The following is a 19,771-nucleotide window of genomic DNA, read 5'->3' on the forward strand; positions in this document are numbered from 1 at the left end:
CAACTGAACTGGAGCACACGACCCCAAACATCCAAACCTTCGCCCACATCCCCTGTAGCGAATGCAGCCAGCAGAACCTCCCTCCACTGCCCGGACTGCACACAGCCACACGGGGATAGGTCGGGCGTTTAACTACACAGGGGGCGACTACTCGCTGCATATGGCGCATAGAGTAGCCCATCGGGCTAAGCCGTAAAACAAGGGTCACAGCCTCCGCCCCCGGTGCCAACAAAAAAAGGGTGATCCCATCAGCGACACATATGGAATAGGCAAATCAATATTGGGGTCAATAACAGAGAAGGCAGGAGAACTGAGGTAAAGCAATCAGAAACAGAGTAAAAGAAGAGAGGGAAAAGAGAAGAGGAGGAGAAGGAAAGAAAGAGGGGGGCACACGTCCCATCACAGAATACCCATGGTAAAGGGCAGCCCGAGGAAAACTCGGGGCCACGCTATAAAAAGTTCCAAGTCCATTTCAGATAGAATGAGGAGAAGCAAGAGCCTTAAGCAGTCTAGCAGGGCACTCCGGAGTAGGTGCAGGTCAGCTACTGCCCTTGCAACAGTCTAGTGGGAACAAAACAGGCGCGGGCCGCCTTGGGGAAGACCCACAGTGGCAACAGTCATCATCAGTATGGTGTTCGGTAATAGGTAGGCCATTCCAGGATAAGTACCTCTTCACCGGCGATAGGTAAGTATATCGGGGAGGCAAAACTCCAGGACAACAGCCCAGGGGACCGGGCCAGTCACTGCACCCGGCGGTTCCTATCAGCCTCCCTCCTTTCCAACCAGTCCATCGCCTGCGCCGGGTCATCAAAGAAATGAGCTCGGTCCTCGCCCAGAACTCGCCGCCGCGCTGGGTACATCATAGCATATTTCAAATGTTGAATTCTCAGCCTCTTCTTAACTTCCATGAAGCGGGCGCGCTGCTTTTGCACTTCTGCAGAGAAGTCTGGAAATGCCATAACATGGCCTGCTTGAAACGGAATGTTGCCCTTCTCCCTGCTAAGGCGCAGAACTGCATCCCTGTCCCGAAAATTAAGCAGTTTGGCGATAAACGTGCGTGGTGGTGCGCCTTCCGGCGGGCGCCTCGCTGGCATGCGATGCGCTCGCTCCACAACGAAGGTATTAGAAAATGCTTCCCGACCGTAGGTGTTGATCAAAAGAGTCTCTAGAAAAGTAGACGGATCGTGACCCTCCGCTCCCTCCGGCAGGCCGATAAACCGAACGTTCGACCTGCGCGCCCTGTTTTCAAGATCATCTTGCTTTTGAGCTAGAAGATGGAGTTGGCGCCTCACCTCCTCGTGGGAGTGCTGGAGCGGATGTAGCTCATCTTCCACCCGACCAAGCCTGTCCTCAGTCTCCTTTACACGATCCCTGATCTTGGACATGTCCTGCCGTATAAGAGAGATGTCGACTTTGATCTCTTCAATTTTGGTTGTAAGGGAAGATTGGCAGGTAGAGATAGCTTCAAGCACCTTGTCCGTGTCGTTTGCCGCCGGAGGGGTTGCGGAAGGCGAGGGAGCGCCATCTTGGGCCGGCTCTCTCTCCTGTCTACGGAATTTATCCAAGGAAGCTGCCGCCGAGCTGTGCTTCTTTGTAGGAGACATGTCTGGAAGGATGACCGGACCCCTATCCGCCGATTCTCCGTGATAAAAAGGCAGTCGCTGAAGGCAGGATAAGCGTGCAGGATGTACCGAGAGCGGAGCGCAACTCACTTGCGACCTACTCCATCGCCGTCCAGGCCACGCCCCGTCTGTTCACACCTTTACAAAATTCTACATGGTAAACGTCAGTGCATTGGCTGATGCCTGTTTTGGCTGCAAAGTTTTGCAGGCGGCCGTGTAATTTGCAATTTCACTTAATTTTTGCAGTTTTTTTTTTATTTATTTTATTATAAGAAACAGTTACCTTTAAGTAAAATGCACTGTTGCATTGTTACCGCAAGTTCTGATGCGGTTAGATAAGGTGGTGACTCCCCTGTTAGGGAGCACTTCTGTTTTTGTGGGTGAAGTTTTTATGCTGTTTCCCACCCTCGTTTTGACACTGCTTGGGGACGTCCCGATGGCCTAAAGTAAAGGAGCTGTGTCAGTCAGTGACCATAAGAGAAAGTAGGATTTTTGTAATTGCCATAAAATCCTTTTCTCTGTAGTTCACTGACTGACACAGCACCCTCCCCTCCTATTGTTTACGTTATACTGCTTGTTGACGTACTGAGGCTGCAGGATGCAGGCTGGGAGATTGTTACTGAAGGGACCGCCACTTGGGCGGAACTAGAAAGTTCTAGTTTTATTATAAAATATTAACATGTTCAGCCTAGTCCTCTCCTGAAGGTGGCGTAACAACCCGATGGCCTAAAGTAAAGGAGCTGTGTCAGTCAGTGAACTACAGAGAAAAGGATTTTACGGTGAGTACAAAGATCCTATTTTTTTAATATATTTTTTGGGGATACTTCTAGCAAAAAGTAAAAAAAATAATGCTTTTTTCACATGTCGCAATTTTTTTGTTTATAGCGCAAAAAATAAAAACTGCAGAGGTGATCAACTATCGCCAAAAGAAAGCTCTATTTGTGGGGAAAAGACATCAATTTTGTTTGGGAGCCACGTCGCACGACCGCGCAAATTGTCAGTTAAAGCAACGCAGTGCCGAATCACAAAAAGTGCTCTGGTCAGGAAGGGGGGTAAATTCTTCCGGGGCTGAAGTGGTTAAAGGAAAATCATACAATCTGGTATCATACGGGAAAATTTTTTTTTGTTTTTGTCCGATCGGATAAACTGCTGTGATCGCCTCTCAAAAACTCTGTACTAATGATCCGATTATTGTACGATCGCTTCAAAAGCAATTTTTTTCGTCAGATTTTCAGATCGTGTGTTCCACTGCAGATTAATAACAATATATGGAATGGTTTCCCCAAGAGGTTCTTTAGCAGCAAATTAATTTTTGTCACAAATAATGATTTTTAATAAGTCTCTTGATTATACCAAAATGGAATTTAAAATATGAGCTCTGGTTACACATTAAAGGACATGTTCCATCATACATGGCGATATTATCACAGTGGAGCAAAACATTACATTACAGAATGCCAGCCACATTATTACCCCAATGCATTTTGACCCATGTAGTCATGGTCTTCAAGACGATTTTTATTCTAGAAAGATATATCAAAAAACGAAATTCTAACATAACCTATAATATACAGGCATCTAATAATTGTATATTTACCGCTAGAGAGTAAAATTGGTAAAATATCCTATAACCAGAAATTTAAAAGAAGTTTAGTGATCCAGAGGCCTCTATGTTCCCAATTAATAACAGTAAATGAGGAGCCGTCCCTAGGTTGACAGGATCCACCCTGTGGCTTCCAGCCCATCTTGCTGGGTTGGCTTTACCAAATTTTCAAATTTACTATTGGGCTGCAATGCTGGTGACAGTTCAGTGGTGGTTCACGGGCTCTAAATTCAATCCTGCAACTTGTTTTGATGTGGTGTGTTTGGGTTCTTTGGCTGCTCTTCTTATTTTCGCTTACAGGGGTCCCTGGGCCCACACAAACTGGTCTCTGGTGCAACCACTGTGGGGGAATCCTAGCTTACCACTGTTCCGTACCCTTCCAGACCCCCAAATATGGGCCAGATATGGTATTACAGTTCTGAGTCATGTTATGTCCCAAGGTGTGCTATTCTCGCTTTCTGAATTACTTCTTAAATACCACTTGCCCCAATGGATGCAGTTTTAGGTATTTACAACTGCGTCATGCTGCTAGGGCCCAATTTCCCCAGTTGCCTCTCCTCCAGGCTGACCCTAGTTTTGTCCCCGGGAGACCTTTGTAAACCCCTCTCAACTTAGGAGAGTCTGTATCCAGCAGTGCGCCATACAAAGGTGGAAAAGTTGTGGGAGATGTACCACAGAGATACTAGATAAGGAGGATTGGGAGGACTGCCTCGAACATGGCCCTAAACTGGTCATTTATTCCAATGACAAGCTCATTCAGGTGAAATTCCTACATAGAAATTTTTAAACACCCCAGATACTCATATTTTCCCAAATGAGATCCCACCTGCTCCAGATGTAAAACATGAGGGGAACATTTTTCCACATGTTCTGATGTAAAGATGAGGGCAAATCTTCCTGTGCCAGGTATCCAAGTTAGAATTCACCTCATTTGTTGCATCTCTGGGACAGGAAACAAAGGGAAGTTTCCGTAACCGAACACACACAAATTAAATTGAACTTTCCTACTCTATCCTAAACTAAAAAATTTTTTTTTTTTTAAACGTGCATATGTGTTACAAAAGTTTAAAATGATATTGGCGCAAAACAGTTATTCTATCTCATATTTATTCTCTCTGTTGCTGCTGACCTCTAGCCCTCGGTGGGACAAGTGGCTCGTGTAAACATGGATAGCAAGATACAAGTTATTTGGGCTAACAACTCTAAGTCCATTCTTCTTCCAACGGTAAGAATGTTGAATGCTTAATCTTTTATGCAAGGATTTCTCTGTCCAGTTGCAATTATGTACTCCTAAAACATCCCCTTCTTTTTTTTTTTTTTTTTAAACTTATGCTAGCCATGCACAGATCAGTTTCTCCATCCATGCTAAATAGCTTGGTTGGAGGAGTCTCCCCTGCCGACTATTTGAACATTTGGCATACTTAGCTTTCTGAATACCTGAACAGTGACTGCACCTCTTTGAATGCAGCCACTGTTTGGCTGATAATGTTCCACTGGCTCCTTATTTTTCAGTTGATTTTCGAGGCAGCTGGTGTCGACAGGACTGTATATGGTAGACTTAAACGATCACTAAACACAAACAAAAATGCTGTATATCAATGCTTATTATTCTGTGGTGGCTGAATTAATTTCATTATTTAATATATTTTTTTCAAGCGAAGAGCATTTTTAGAAATTCTTTGTTCTTGTCACTTCCTGTGAGCTGCACCAAAGAATGTCTTGACTATCATTGGTAAAATACCAATTGCCCTGCTCCCCATGTAATGAAGGTGAAGAGATTTGGACACATTTGTTATCCATATCTGGAAAGCCTAGGGTAACAATCGCGTCTCCTTCTCTTTATAGAGGTAGTGGAAAAGTGATACAGCCACTCAGGCACAGGAAGTGTTTTTTTTTTGCTGGCTTATCTAGTGAAAAAAGCAAAAGAAGCCTGAAAAAAAAGAAAAACAAATGCAGGCACCACAATAGGACTAGTAAGATGTAATATATTACACTTTTTATTTTGTGTTTACATGCACTTTGAGTGTAACCTGCATTGTTCTAGGTTGACCAAGTGGAAGTCTGTTGTAAATGCTATTTTAAAGTTGGTTAATGTTTAGCTTGTCTTTATGGTACCAGTGTACCTAGAAGCAGCATTTGTCCACAATAATGCTGCAGCATTTATCTGAAGTGGACGAAATGAATGCCGGAAAATTAGTGATCATGTTCTTGAAATATGCCTGGGCCAAATTAAAATAAACATATGCATATTCCAATGTTTTGTCTATAACCACCTGGTGTCCAGGGCAATTTTTCACATACATGTTAGGAATAAAGTTATTTTCTAGCAATTTTTTTGGAAGCAGGGGCCCTGGAGAGTGAAATGGTAGCTGTTGCAAATTTTTGGAAATAATATACTTAAATGGATTTTAGTGTACACAAACAAAATTATAATACCCAATTTTTAGTAAAATATAAAATCTGGTGTTGAGTCAAATAAATAGATCCCAAACATCCAAACATGTCCATTTAAAATTTTGCACGTGCAACAAACTACAGTGCCTAAAATTGTCCATAGGTGGCCTTTTACAGGTTATCAGTTTAGAGTTAATTGTGAATTACAAAGTTGGCGCGTCCACTCCACTCCAATTCTCGTGGCAATAATTTGCACGTTGCAAGCAGTTACTATTTATGTGAGTGCTGGACCTATGCATGCTTTTGCACTTGTATGAGTACTTGTGGGGGGGGGGGGGGGCTCGGTTGCAGAGGTGCTTTTAAAAAAAAGTGTGTGTATATACACATAATAATATATATATATATATATATATATATATATATATATATATATATATATATATATATATATATATATATATATATATATATTATGTATGTGTATAATATCTTATTTCCAGGACCTCCCTCCGCATGTCAGCCTACTATGGGTCAGCTCTGACCCCTCCAGGACCACCTTTTTCTTAGCCCATAAAGGGCGGCTGTCTGCCCACACCAGTGTTCTTTTTTTTTTTTTTTGCCCTCGCTCCGGATGCCTTTTAAAATGTGTATATATAAAATTTCTCCTTCCACCATCCATCCTGTTCGAGTTCAGCCTCTCCCGGTTCAGAAGACCCCCCCCCATATAGGCTGTAAATCTCCTGAGGGAGGTGGGTTCCCATGGTGCTGGGATTGTATAGTACAGTATAAATTACTGTATAAGTGTATTACTGGCAAAAGTCACTGGCAGTATAAATGACTATATATACCTTCGTTAGGCAGGTGCTGGCATTCTCTCCTTCCATGTTTGTGTGTTCAGGCAGTGGTTTGGCTCGCTGGGACTTGTAGTTCACCACCTCCACATGTATTCTTTTCAGGAACTCAGAGTTGAGCAGGTGAGATCAGAGGCAGCTTCCCTCTGGATTGCATAGCAAACACCAGAATGCTCACTGCTGATTTGCAGCAGGCTCTGTCCTCTAGGCTAATCTCAGCCTCCTGCTGATGAATCTCTTCTCTGCTCTGCTAGGTCTCCTTCCAGGACTCTCATTACCTACTGCTGTTACTTGTCTGTCAGAGTGTTATTATCCTGTGCCTTATAGGTCTGGGAAATTTTGCCTGCCTGCCTTTATTTTAATTTTTGTTTTAAAAAAAAAAAAGAATAGAGCACAGCCTCTGTGTTTTACAGAGAGAAGGTCCCAATGTGGGATAAACGCCCCCAAAGAGGTTCCAAGTCAGCATTCCAGCCTCAAAGCAGTAAAAAAAAGGTGCTAGACATGACAAATCGTAGAGTTGCATGCAGCTGGATAGACACCTGTTGTCACAGCATTCCAGATCTCCCTCGCCCTTACCTCTCTTTAGTCACTCGGACCCGAGCCAAGAGTGGTCAAGACATCAGAAAGCCTCTAGAAAGAGCAAATCTGGGCACAGACAGAGAAGAAGATCCTCTTCTTCGGATAGGCCTTCGCCAGCCCAGGCAGAAGAAAGATCTTGTTGGGCCTGCTCAACTGAGGTCCTCAGAACAAAGCGGGTATGTGCATCTTGCTTCAAGGAGGCGGCTCAGGACAATGCTACGAAAGCCTACATTAACCACTTCCCACCCAGCCAATGTACATATACGGCCGGGTGGGAGCTCTCTACTTCTGAGAGGACGTTCAGGAACATCCTTCAGAAGGAGGGGGATCGTGCGCCTGCCCGCGCAGCGGCACGATCCCGATGTGCTCGTGTCACCCGGACACGGCGCATCTCGGATCGGCAGGAGGGCTCTGTGATTGGCCCTCCTGATCACATGACGGCCATGTCCAATCACGCCCGTCATGTGATGTAAACAAACAGCCGGTTGCTAGGCAATAGGCTCCTCCTCTCCTCACACAGAAGTAATTGCTGAGGAGAGGAGAGCAGATCGCTGCAGCCGGCTGGTGATCAGCGAGTATGAGCTGTTTTTACAGATTTTTGCTAACTGATCACCAGTCTAGTGTAAACACACATCACCACACAGTGTAAACACACGTCACCACAATACACGTCACCACACACGCCCCCAAAACACACGTCCCCAAATAAAAAAACACGTCCCCCACATGTCCCACTAAAATCACAAGTTCCAATGATTATCTGCACACATATGTACGTGATCACCTGCACACATCTGTAATGATCATTTGCGTACATATGTCCGTGATCACACAAACCAATTATTATACACTTAACGGAATTTTTTTTACCAAAAACATGTAGCAGAATACATTTTGGCTTAAATTTATGCCAATATTTGATTTTATTGGATTTCTTTTAAAATAGAAAAAAGAAAATATTGTGTTTTTTTTTTTTTTTTTTTTTTTTTTTTTTTTAAATTTCCGCTTTTTTTGCGCTTATCGCAAAAAATAAACGGAGTCGTGAATAAATACCACCAAAATAAAGCTCTATTTGTGCGAACAAAATGATAAAAATTTCATTTGGGTACAGTGTAGCATGACCGCGCAATTGTCATTGAAAGTGCGAGAGCAACGAAAGCTGAAAATTGGGCTGGGAAGGAAGGGGGCGAAAGTGCCCTGTATTGTAGTGGTTAAGCACACAGTCAAGGAAGGGTTAGCCCTTGTACACACGGTCGGACATTCCGACAACAAAATCCATCGGATTTTGTCTGGATTTTTGTCCGAAACTGTTGTTGCATACACACGGTCGGACAAAGTTGTCGGAAAATCCGATCGTTCAGACCGTTATTTCGTTACGACGGGACTACATTCAGGCTAGTAGCCAATAGCTTTGGTCTTGTAATTTTGATCTGAGCATGCGTGGCACTTTGTCCGATCGGAATTCACTACGAACGATCGGATAAAAAGTCAGATCGGACCATGTTGTCGGAAAATTTCATAGCCCAGCTCTAAAACTTTTTCGGTCAGATATTCCAATGGAAACAGTCCGATGGCGCCCATACACGGTCAGTCGGATTATCCGACAACATGGTCCGATCGGACATTTTCCATCGGAATGTCCGACCGTGTGTACAAGGGCTTAGAGTGTTTCAAGGAATCCTACTGTATCCTTAGCATCTGCAGATTCAGTGCATTCAACTCTGAATTCGATAGCGATTCAGATCTATCTGAGGCTGAGATAGGCTCGGAATCACATACATTTGATTTTTGCACTGGTTCCCCCCTTGGTGGGGGCTGTTAAGGAAGCGATGAAGTGGCAGGAACAGTTATCACCTCCAAAGAAACAGCAGAGATACTACCCATATTTAAAGAAATCGTTACCTTCCCTCACATTCATTTCTGAAATTAAAGAAGTATTTAACGATGAGTGGGCGGGGCCTGAGAAGAAGCTAAATGTGCATAATAGAGTATCGAAGCTGTACCCCTTGGGACACTACACCTAAGTTGGATGTTTCATTACATAGATTCGCCCGCCACATTACGCTTCTGCTGGAGCATTTGGTCTCTTTTAGGGATTCTATGGATCGCAGGATAAAAGCAGACCTTAAAAGGTTTGTATAGTTGGCCGGAGTGGTTATGGTTGAAGCATTGGTCGGCCGAAAAAGGCTTCTAAGCACAGTCTGTGTTCGGTTCCATTCGATGAAGCTACTCTTTGGGAAGACTTGGCCCTTGTACACACGGTTGAACATTCCGAAAACCAAATTCGTCTGATTTTGTCCAACAAATTTTGGCCGAAACTGTTGCATACACACAGTCGGACAAAGTTGTCAGAAAATCCGATCGTACTTAACATGATGACGTTATTTCGTTACGACGGGACTACGTTCAGGCTAGTAGCCAATAGCTTTGGTCTAGGAATTTGATCTGAGCATGCGTGGCACTTTGTCTGATCGGAATTCTCTACACACGATCGGACAAAGTCCGATCGGATCATGTTGTCGGAAAATTTTATAGCCTGGTCCATCGGATACTCTGACGGAAACAGTCCGATGGAGCCCACACACTGTCGGATTATCCGACAACACGGTCCTATCGGACATTGTCCATCAGAATGTCTGACCGCGTGTACAAGGGCTTAGAATCGGCAATGCAGCGGGCTTCCGGCAGAAGATCTAGCCTAATCCCACAGAAGAGAAAAAGACAACAGCAGCCCTTTCGGTTTAACAAGAGATTCAGAGAGGCCAGTGCTTACAGACAGTTTTTCAGACAGTGGAAGGGAGCCGATTTAACCTTCCAGAAACCTTCCAAGCCCATGGCCAACAAAGCTCCTAGGTCCTTCTGAAGGTGTCTAGGCTTATCCCTCTCAAGTAGGAGCAAGACTAGCCCAATTTGGGTGGACAAATTACAGGATGCCTGGATTGTAGCCGTCATTCGATCACGTTCTCTCGAGTTCAGAACAAGGCCCCCTCAGACCTTGTTAGTAGAAACTGGACTTCCTACAGATGTTTGAGAGGATATATAGGGGAGCTGTTGGCAGCAAGGGCCATCCTTCTGGTTCCAAGGTACAAATTGGGTCAAGGAGTATGTTCCCCTCTGTTTTTGGTCCCAGAGGCTTCAGGGGGTTTCAGACCAGTCATTGCAAACTACCGGCAGACAGTACTTCCTGTGGCCATCAGGAAGACGGTGGGGCCACCATGGAACACTTCTGGGGGAGGGTTTCCAACAAGGAGACAAGCTGGTGCTGGATGGTGCTCGGGCCTATCCGCCCATCCAGCACCAGCTTGTGTTCCATGCCGGCATCAGCATCTTCCTGATGGCCACATGAAGTACTCTGTGGCCTGATTATAAACAGTTATGTATTTCTAAATGTAAGTGAGCTTTAAAACAAGCCCATGCTGACTTTGGTTGCTTTAAAGTATTAAAAAAAGGAAGATGTAAGAGCAAGAATTTTGGCAATAAGCAAACTTGAAAATCGTTCAAGAGGAGGCTCATCTGGGAATAACATTTTAGTCAATCAATTCCTGTTATAATGGCTGTGGGTTAAAGCTTAGCTTATGCACCAGCAGAATCTATTTGGCTTATCTGATATAAAATCTATATTTGGTAAAGAACATCAGAATAGCTTTATGGTTTAACCCCTTTGACCAGAGATCATTAAAACCCCGGGTACCGATTATAACTGCATCAGTAGGGGTCTGTTTACTTGACAAATTAAAATACATTTTTTTTTATAGTTTAAAATTGTTCTAAAGGATTAAGGCTTTTTTTTTTTCTTACCTTAATGCATTCTCTGCATTTGGGTAAAAACCTGTGCCATTGGTCCCCCTAGCCCCACCTTATACTTACCTGAACCCGATCTCGATTCAGTGCTATGTCCAAGAGCAACTCTCTGGTTTCTCTCACTCCTCACTGGGCAGATTTATAGTCTTGGGAGTGATTTGGCGCGCATCCTCCATGTTGCCAAGATATGTTCGGCTGCATAGCACATTCTCAGCCAACGTATGCTTGTCTGATTGGGTCTGGTTGGGCCGCCTAGCGATGGTGATGCCAGACCCTGACTGCTTTTCTTTATCGATTGCCCGGGAACCTTCAGACAATACTTGTGGACCAGAGGGATTGCCCCGATCACTGATTAAGTAGTTTTGAATTGTCATTCCTTCTCTGATTGCAGGTGCATCTGAGTTTTATTTACTGTATACTGTGCAGTTTTGGTGGAACTATGATGTGATATTACATCAGAGAGCGGGGGTGTCACTTTTTTTTTTTTTTTTTTTTTTTTTTTTTTTTGCTGGATGGCACTTTAAATCTTTCTGCACCACTGTTTGCAAGTCTCTCATGCCTGATACATGGCTCTGAAACATTGCAATGTGATCATGTGAACAATACTTGATCCACAATGTGCTGGAAAAGATGTACATTGAGGGTAATATTGGGGACACAGTCTTTTTGCTTTTGTTTTTTCCAAAGATGTCTGTTTCATAGAGCACAAGATGTTTCCCCTATCATTTTTTGTTCAAATCCCAAAGCTAAAATGGAAAAAAATTGCAGCACTCTTGGTGATGGAATGCACAAACTTAAAGTGAGTTCTGGCCGAATTATGACTTTTAAAATAAAAATACCTATAGAATACTCATGCCTCGTGCAATGTAACATGCTGTAAACTATGCCCAGTTTTCTATTTGTGCAGCATCGTTTTCTTACATTATGAAGTTCCTGCACATCTCAGCCATCCCCAGTGTGGGCATCTGAAGCCGCAGTGTCCTTCCTGGATTCTGTGCATGCTGGCTACCCAGCATGCACCGGCTGATCTTGTGCATGTGCAGTGGGGTGCAATCTTGGTCAGCTTGACATGGCATGGCTCCAGAAACCTTTAAAGTGGAGTTGCCCCCCAAAAAATAAAACCACTTAAAAATCTTAAAAAAAATCAAAAAAAAATAATTGGCAAAAAAAAAAATTTTTACTCACCTCTAAATACCGGTTGCTAGGGGGTCCCTCGTAGTCTGCCTTCTTCATTGCCCGGGCTGGTGACATCACTTCCCCTCGCGCCGCACATTCACCTGGGACCTGTCACGTGTCCCAGGTGACTGTACGGCGTATCACGGCGCCCTGCGCCGCTCGCGCATGCGCAGTGGGTGCCCGGCTGTGAAGCCACAGCCGGGTGCCCACAGTATGCATGACGGCGCCGCGAGCGGAGCGGGGAGCGAGGGGGGGGCTTCGTTCCCCCGCATCGCTGGAACCCGGGACAGGTAAGTGTCCGATTATTAAAAGCCAGCAGCTGCAGTATTTGTAGCTGCTGACTTTTAATTTTTTTTTTTTAGGGGGTACCCCACTTTAACTTTGGCTTCTATGGGAAATCTTGGTCAGCTTGACATGGCACTGGAGCCGTGTCATGTCAAGCTGACCAAGATTTTCCATTGATGCCAATGTTAAATGTTATGGGAGCAGTGCCATATCAAGCTGACTAAGATCTCCCAGGAGCCAGTGCAAAGCTGAAAATGACATACAGCGTAGCGGCCCCTGAAGGAGGAAGTGAAATTTTAGATATAGACATAAATCAAGTAGGAGAACAGAAAAAAAAATGCCAGTTCACTTTAAGGATGCACATTAGTGCTGCATGGTGAGGAGTGAAAAATGTGGGTGGAACTCCGCTTTAAAGAAAAAAGATTCATATTTTTTTCTTCAATCTAACATATAGGGTATAAAAGGCATTAAAAGCCTCTACTATGTCTTGTTGAGCTTGAATTGCTTATGAATCCAGATGTCCTATAAAACACCACCAATCAAGAATTATCTTTTCTTTATAAGGTTGTCTCTGTGGCAGTCCTTTCCCAAATAATTTTTCCTGCATTTTATTTTTATTTTTTTGTCAAGGGTTGTCCTGGAAGAGGTGAGTACCAATTATGGCTAATGGTATTTGCATGACTTATTTTTAAAAGACCCATATTCCTGCCCTTAGAAGCTTTTAAAGTAACCAGTCATGAAATCTGAACAAAGCACATACAGTATATCTGTAGTGTTTACTTGTGTCTCTCCGAAGCTCCAAGTGTCATTTCTCTCTGGTGCTTTGTTCCTCAGTTATCAGCATGAGTTAAATTTGTGAAAGGGGAGGGAACTTGGCACACAGTTTGCTTATTTAGAACACAGCTCTGTATCCTCCCTTCATTCCTGTGCAGTATGTGTAGGGAGGTGTATCCCTTTCCTCCAGTCAGCTCACACACTGTAACTGCAGCTCTCCACCCCTTCCCCCTCTGCTCCTCACAGATGCAGAAGTATTTTATCACAAATCTGCACTTTTGAAAGGGATGTAGGGAAGAAAAAAACCTCGTAAAACGTATGCATTTTTATTCTCCAATTTGTCATATTTAAAATGACACTAAAATTATGATTCTGGTACAAAGCATTCCAAAGTTATTAACAAATTAAGTTAACTGTTTTTATTTTGCAGGGGTTTTTTTTTTTTAATGGGATGCATGTAAATATGTTAAAGGTGTATAAATATTAATGAACAAAGCAAACAAACAACATTTTTTTAAATACTAGTTAATAAAATTGAAACAAAAATTGAACTAGATGGACTTTTTTTTTTTTTTTTTCAGACTATGTAAAAAAAAAAAGAAAAATGAAAAGGAAAATTATAATTGAATGGAGACTGAGAATCTGAGGAGTTGATTAGGGCTGATTAGAGTAAACTAAGGGTTAATAGGAACAGGAACATTTAATTAAAATGTTGGTTGCTTTAACTGACCTCTGCAGATCGAAGTTCATCCATTTGATCTGTAGATGAATGAACAAAAAAGGGACATTCTCTGTGTACTCTACAATGCAACTGTGATTAATCAGACCTGAATTGCCATGCACTGAGATGGGACTGGATGTTTTAAAAGCGCCCAGTGTACAATAACTTTTTTCAGGGCATGTGCAGAATGCCCAACGTCTGCAACTGGTTAAAGTCGGGATTCCCAAAGCATTCACCTTTCTCACAGCTTATGAATTCCTGCACACTGCCTCACTGACAGGTGCGTATTTCACCCTGCTGCCTTTCAAGCCTTCCTTGCCTGGTTCTCAACCCTCTTCAGGACCAAGTCCTGTTAGTCAAGATTTGGAGGTTCTTCTTCCCACCCAAATCTCTTCAAACCTCCTGAAATTTACAAGTCCCTAATACAGACTTATCAAACCAGAGAGTACTGGAAATCAGTTCTCTCTAGCCAAACTCTCCAAGAACTCCTCCCACTGCATGGAGGAAGACCCCTGAGTACAGGAAAGTCTCCAAAACTGTCCCCCTAAAGGGACCACAACTCAAATAAGGGTTAAATGTACCTGCATTCCAGGACACATTCCTGGTGTTCTGGTACATGGTTTGCCCTCTATTTTCTTTTTTGAGCCCATCCTTGGTGGATTTTCTAGTGTGCTTAATATCATTATTGTGTTAAAAGGTCAATATCTGGTTTTAAATTCAGCATTCGGATAGATGCCACACATTCTACTTAACAAAGTGCGGGTTGATTTACTAAAAGTGAAGAGTGCAAAATGTGATGCAGTTTTGCTTAGAAACCAATCGGCTTCCAGGTTTTTTGTCCAAGCTTAATTGAACAAGCTGAAATTGGATGCTACCTAGCTACCGTGCACAGCTACACCTGATTTTACACTCTCCAATTTGAGTAAATCAACCCCACTGTTTTTTTTTTCTAAAACTTTGAGATTCAATATAGTAAAAATGTCACAAAAAGTTAGGCATAAAAAAGAGGTTTTCCTTATCTAGATGACTATGCTGCCTGTGCGTCCCATCCCAAAAAGTATTGTTGAGCATTTAGCTGCCAGCACTCCACCCTCCTATAGCTGTGTTTTTCCGTCTTTTTCCCTACATATGGTTTTATCATCAGTTTCATGTTTTGTATGAAGTAATTTATGTATTGCACAATAAACTTTGCTACTTTTATACTACAACACTCCCTCACATCCATTTAAAGTCCCACCCTTTAAGGAACCTGTTTTTCAACAAAAAGTTAGGCACAGTAACAGAAATACCCATTGATGACATACACACTATTTAAATATATAACCATCTCAAATGATTTATACCAATATATATCTTCAAGGCAATAAAGGGGGGGAAAAAAATCTAAATCTTTTGCATGATACCCAAGGACATCCTCTATTTCTCTATTACCATCTGCCACATGGTAGCCTGTTCTATACGGGTAAGTAATATAGCAATTAAAGTGGAAGTAAACCCATGGATTTAAACAGTTAAAAAAAAAAAAAGGCATGCCGGGAATGCTAACTGCACATTGGCTGTGCTCTCAGTGGTCAGACATAGCTTCATCTAAAAAGAAACAACCTTTCCACTCTTACACGAAGCTCCAATGCCCTCTCTTCCTCTCCTTTATATATGGACAAGGCGAGGCATTCCATGGGCCCCATGCAAAAAAAGGAAAAATCAAAACAAACTACCAAGTAACGGGTACTTTTAGACTGTTCACACTGGAACTGGCTGTGGATCACACAGGAGTGATATCCTTCCCTGTTCCCCATTTCAGGGACGAATCAGGGCAGAATCTATGCCCGAGTTTGGCCCTGAAACTGAGCCAAAGACACAGCCACAATGGAGATATGTGCACCGGCTCCATAGGGAGCCAGTCACATTCTCCTGCTATGCGAATTGGATGCAGGGAAACTCGCATCTAATTCGCATAGGTGTGAACCCGGCCTTGTAAAACAAATATGCGGTTTTACTAATTATATTAAATAAAAAAAACAGTGATGGCCTTCAATCCATATAGATCTCTGCCGAATAGTACATCCAAGTTGCCCATATGTTTGTAAACCTATCCTGTCGATCTCTGCCTCTATGAATCCACTGTTTGGCCTCCAAAATTACTGTTTGGCCCCATGGAGCACACTTAACACATGTAGTGTTCCCATCAGAGCCCCATGCGCCTATAAATCCAGATTCTTCCCCAGGGGGGAACCAAAGATACCCTCCCAATGGGGCTAAGGGGGATGTTTAATCGTATTTACCCGATGTGTTCCACTTGTCCCACAGAGAAAAGGATGTCCAAGTTAATGGGGACGTCCACTCTGAGAGACCCCCAAAGGCTGCAGAAATCTAGGGTGCCCCTGCCAAATTCCTACCTGCCAACATTTTCTCCAAGGGGACCCACAATTTACTCGCATAATCATGGCACCACATCACAATACGTACTAAGGACTTAGCCCCCCTTTCCAATTTATGTCTACGTAGGATATCATGAGCCAGTCTAGGATGTTTGTCATTCCAAAGGTCAAAAAAGCCCTACGTGTGCATTTAAAAAACTTCTGTGGAAGTGAAATGGGCACCGTATATAAAGTATAAATTATTCTAGGCAATATGGTCCTCTTGAGCGCATTTATTCTTCCAAACCATGTCAAAAAGTGGCTCCTTCAACCTTGCAAGTCCCTTAATACACCTGTTACTAATGGGCTGTATTTAAGCTCGTATAAGAGTTTTGGGTCAGATGTAATATGAATCCCCAAATAAAATGGCGATTGCATAGCTGGGGTACCGTGGCTGGGCAGATAGAGATACCTGGGGTGTGGTAAGATAGAATAGTAGCTTTTTAAATAACCTTTTAGGCATCCGTTGATAGTACCACTCGCGGAATGGATCAGGCCCATTTTGTGCCCAATGGAGAATATGAAGGGCTAGAATAGTATTCTCTAGCTTCACAACTCTTCCTAAAGCCCGTCTGATCCAAATGGACTAACGTCCCTATAGGGTGTTGCAGTCGAAGGGCCAAGATCTTTGCTAAAAGTTTAGTGTCAGTTAAGAGGGAAGATGGGCCTATAGTTGGCACAATATTGCATATATCCCAGATTTCTGGAGGTAGGGTGTTTTGAAGTAGTAATGGAATTAAAATAACTACCAAGCGGGGATGCTAATATAGAATTTTTTTTACTTTTTATGCATTTGTAAAGCCATCCAGCCCAGGACTTTTACCCAGTGGTAGAGCATTTACTACAGTGCCCAATTCCTCCACTGTAATTGGGCTTTCTATTTCCTTGGACTGCAGGAGGCAAGACAGGTATTGCAGACTCCTTAAAGTGGTTTTATACCCTTTTTTGTTATTTTTTACCTACGGTTAAGCCTATAATAAGGCTTACTTTACGTAAAATGAATATCTCCTAAACCTGTGGAGTTTAGGAGATATTCACTTTGCATGCAGCCGCTGATGTTAGTGGCGCATGCGCTGTGAAGGTCCTGCAGACGCTGCCGGACCTTGCCCGGAAGAAGACTCCTGCGCACATGCTGAGGTAACATGTCAGCTCCCTCATCGTGGACCGGGATCAGATGCCAAGGCCCCGTTCTAAGGTAAGTATTTCATAATGAGCTAGTATGTGCTGCAAGATCCTGAATTTTATCTAAAAGGTCAGCAATTTCTTTACTTTTTTTTCCCCCTTTTGATAGGGGAGCTGTGTGTGATCAGTTCCCCTCTCATGGCAGCCTTATGAACCTCCTAAACTGCTTGGCTAGACACCTCATCAGGGGTACTGCTATTTATTTCAAAATATAAGGCCAGTGTCTGAGATGGCGCTTCCGAAACCACTCCTTCATCAAGAAGGGATTTATTCAATTGCCATGTTTGTTCCAGACGATGAGTGGTAATCGGGTCGAAGAGTCAAGGTTTTGGGGGAATGGTAATAGATTCAATAGTGGAGGAACAAACATGACTCAAATAAATGATTTATGTCTGGACTTTTACTGGGCCATTCTAACACATGCATATGCTTTGATCTAAACCATTGCATTGTAGTTCTGGCTGTATGTTTAATAGACCTGTGCAGAACGAAAAAAATGTTTCGATTTCGTTATTTACATAAATTTGTTTAGTTAAATTAAATTCATTAGCTTTCGGAAAATGGTTTTGTTCGTCTTCACATCGATTTTCAAAACGCTTTCCAATTTCCCCAAAAAATAAAATTAGAATTTTTTTTTCTATTCCATTTCCTTTTCTATTCTATGTTCTCTTTAGGAATTGGAAAACTTTTCATATTTGAAAAACTATTTGAAAATTATTCTAATTTCATCCAAATTTTTTTTTTTCGTTTATTTCAAATTCATTTCAATTCAGTACTATTCTAATTTGGAAATTCGGATACATATGTCCAAATAAAGAAAATTCGTCTGAATTTTAATTCAGGATGAAACTAACTGCACATGTCTAATGTTTAGGGTCACTGTCCTGCTTCTAAGATTGCCCTGTATTTGGCTCCATCCATCTTCCCATCAGCTCTTGCCAGCTTCCCTGTCCCTGCTGAAGAAAAGCATTCCCACAACATGATCCTGCCATGGTGTGTTCAGGGTTATGTGCAGTGTTAGTTTTCCACCACACATAGCTTTTTGCTTTTAGACCAGAGCACCTTCTTACATATGTTTGCTGTGTCCCCCACATGGCTTCTTGTAAACTGCAAACAGGACTTATGGCTTTCTTTCAACAATGGCTTTCTTCTTGCCACTTCCATAAAGGCCAGATTTGTGGAGTGCACAACTAATAGTTGTCCTTTATATAGATTCTCCCACCTGAGCTGCACAGCTCAGGGTTACCATGGGCCTCTTGGCTGCTCCTCTGATTAATTCTCTCCTTGCCTGGCCTGTCAGTTTAGGTGGACAGCCATGTCTTGGTAGGTTTGCAGTTGTGCCATACTCTTTCCATTTTTGCCCCCCCCCCCCCTGGTGCCACAATTGGCACCTTTCAAGGGGGAGGGGAGTGCAGATACCTGTATAATACAGGTATCTGCACCCACTTCCGGGCATAGATAGCTGCAGAATATCAGCAGTTATTCCCGTCTCTTCCCCCCCCCCCCCCCCCAGAACACAACGGGACCAGTGAAGATGCGCAGCGCACCAGGGAACCTGGCAGTGAAGTCACAACGATTCACTTCCTGATTCCCTCACAGAGGATGGCGGCAGGGGCAGCTGAGAGACAAGCGATTGCTCGTCTTCTGCTGCTGACATCGTGGGCACCCTGGACAGGTAAGTGTCCATTTATTAAGTCAGCAGCTGCAGTATTTATAGCTGCTGGCTTTTAATATTTTAGGTGGAGCTCCTCTTTAATCTTCTCCACAACTTTATCCCTGACCTAGTTGGGGTGTTTCTTGAGGTTCTCTAACAAACCTCTCAGGGCTTCACAGAACTGTATTTACTGATTTAAATTTATACACAGGTGGACTATTTACTAATTAGGTGACTTCTGTAACCTTTCTGTGGCCAGGATATGGCAACTGACATGTCCTTGCCATCCTCGTTGAAACTTTGTTCATATAATGTAAAAAATGTAAAGGGGATTTGGGACTTTTAGATGAAGCAATTGTATAGTATAGACAAACTGTAAATTAATGATATTTAAATATTTATTAAATTGAAGACATTCATCTAGAATCATAAAGAATATAATTTATTTCATATACATTTATACTGCACATAAGGCCTGAACATCATGAGTAAGATAATATAATCAAAACGATATAAGATCAAAGTCAAATAAATAAATAAATAAATAAAAAAGGAGAAAATAATACTGAAAAATGTATAATTGCTATGGCGAGAAAATGCCACAGCGACAGATCCAAAACTGGCATATGCACCCACAGGACCTATACAGATCTATTGACTAATCTAAGGACCATATCATGAAATGTTGATAAAAGCTGGGTAGGGATCAATA

General features: G+C 42.7%; 1 protein-coding gene across 1 annotated transcript in view; it reads left to right on the forward strand.

Moving 5' to 3' along the window:
• UBE2O (ubiquitin conjugating enzyme E2 O) overlaps positions 1–19,771 on the forward strand; it is a 120,440-nt gene that overhangs the window by 74,333 nt on the left and 26,336 nt on the right. The window contains exon 13 of the mRNA XM_077459304.1: positions 4,361–4,450. Within this exon, the coding sequence (XP_077315430.1) occupies positions 4,361–4,450 (90 nt within the window). The remainder of the gene's footprint in view (positions 1–4,360; positions 4,451–19,771) is intronic.

This window comes from Lithobates pipiens, unplaced genomic scaffold (genome assembly GCF_037356315.1).
Source record: "Lithobates pipiens isolate NorthernLeopardFrog02 unplaced genomic scaffold, aLitPip1_a1.2 Scaffold_28, whole genome shotgun sequence".
NCBI classification, from domain to species: domain Eukaryota; kingdom Metazoa; phylum Chordata; class Amphibia; order Anura; family Ranidae; genus Lithobates; species Lithobates pipiens.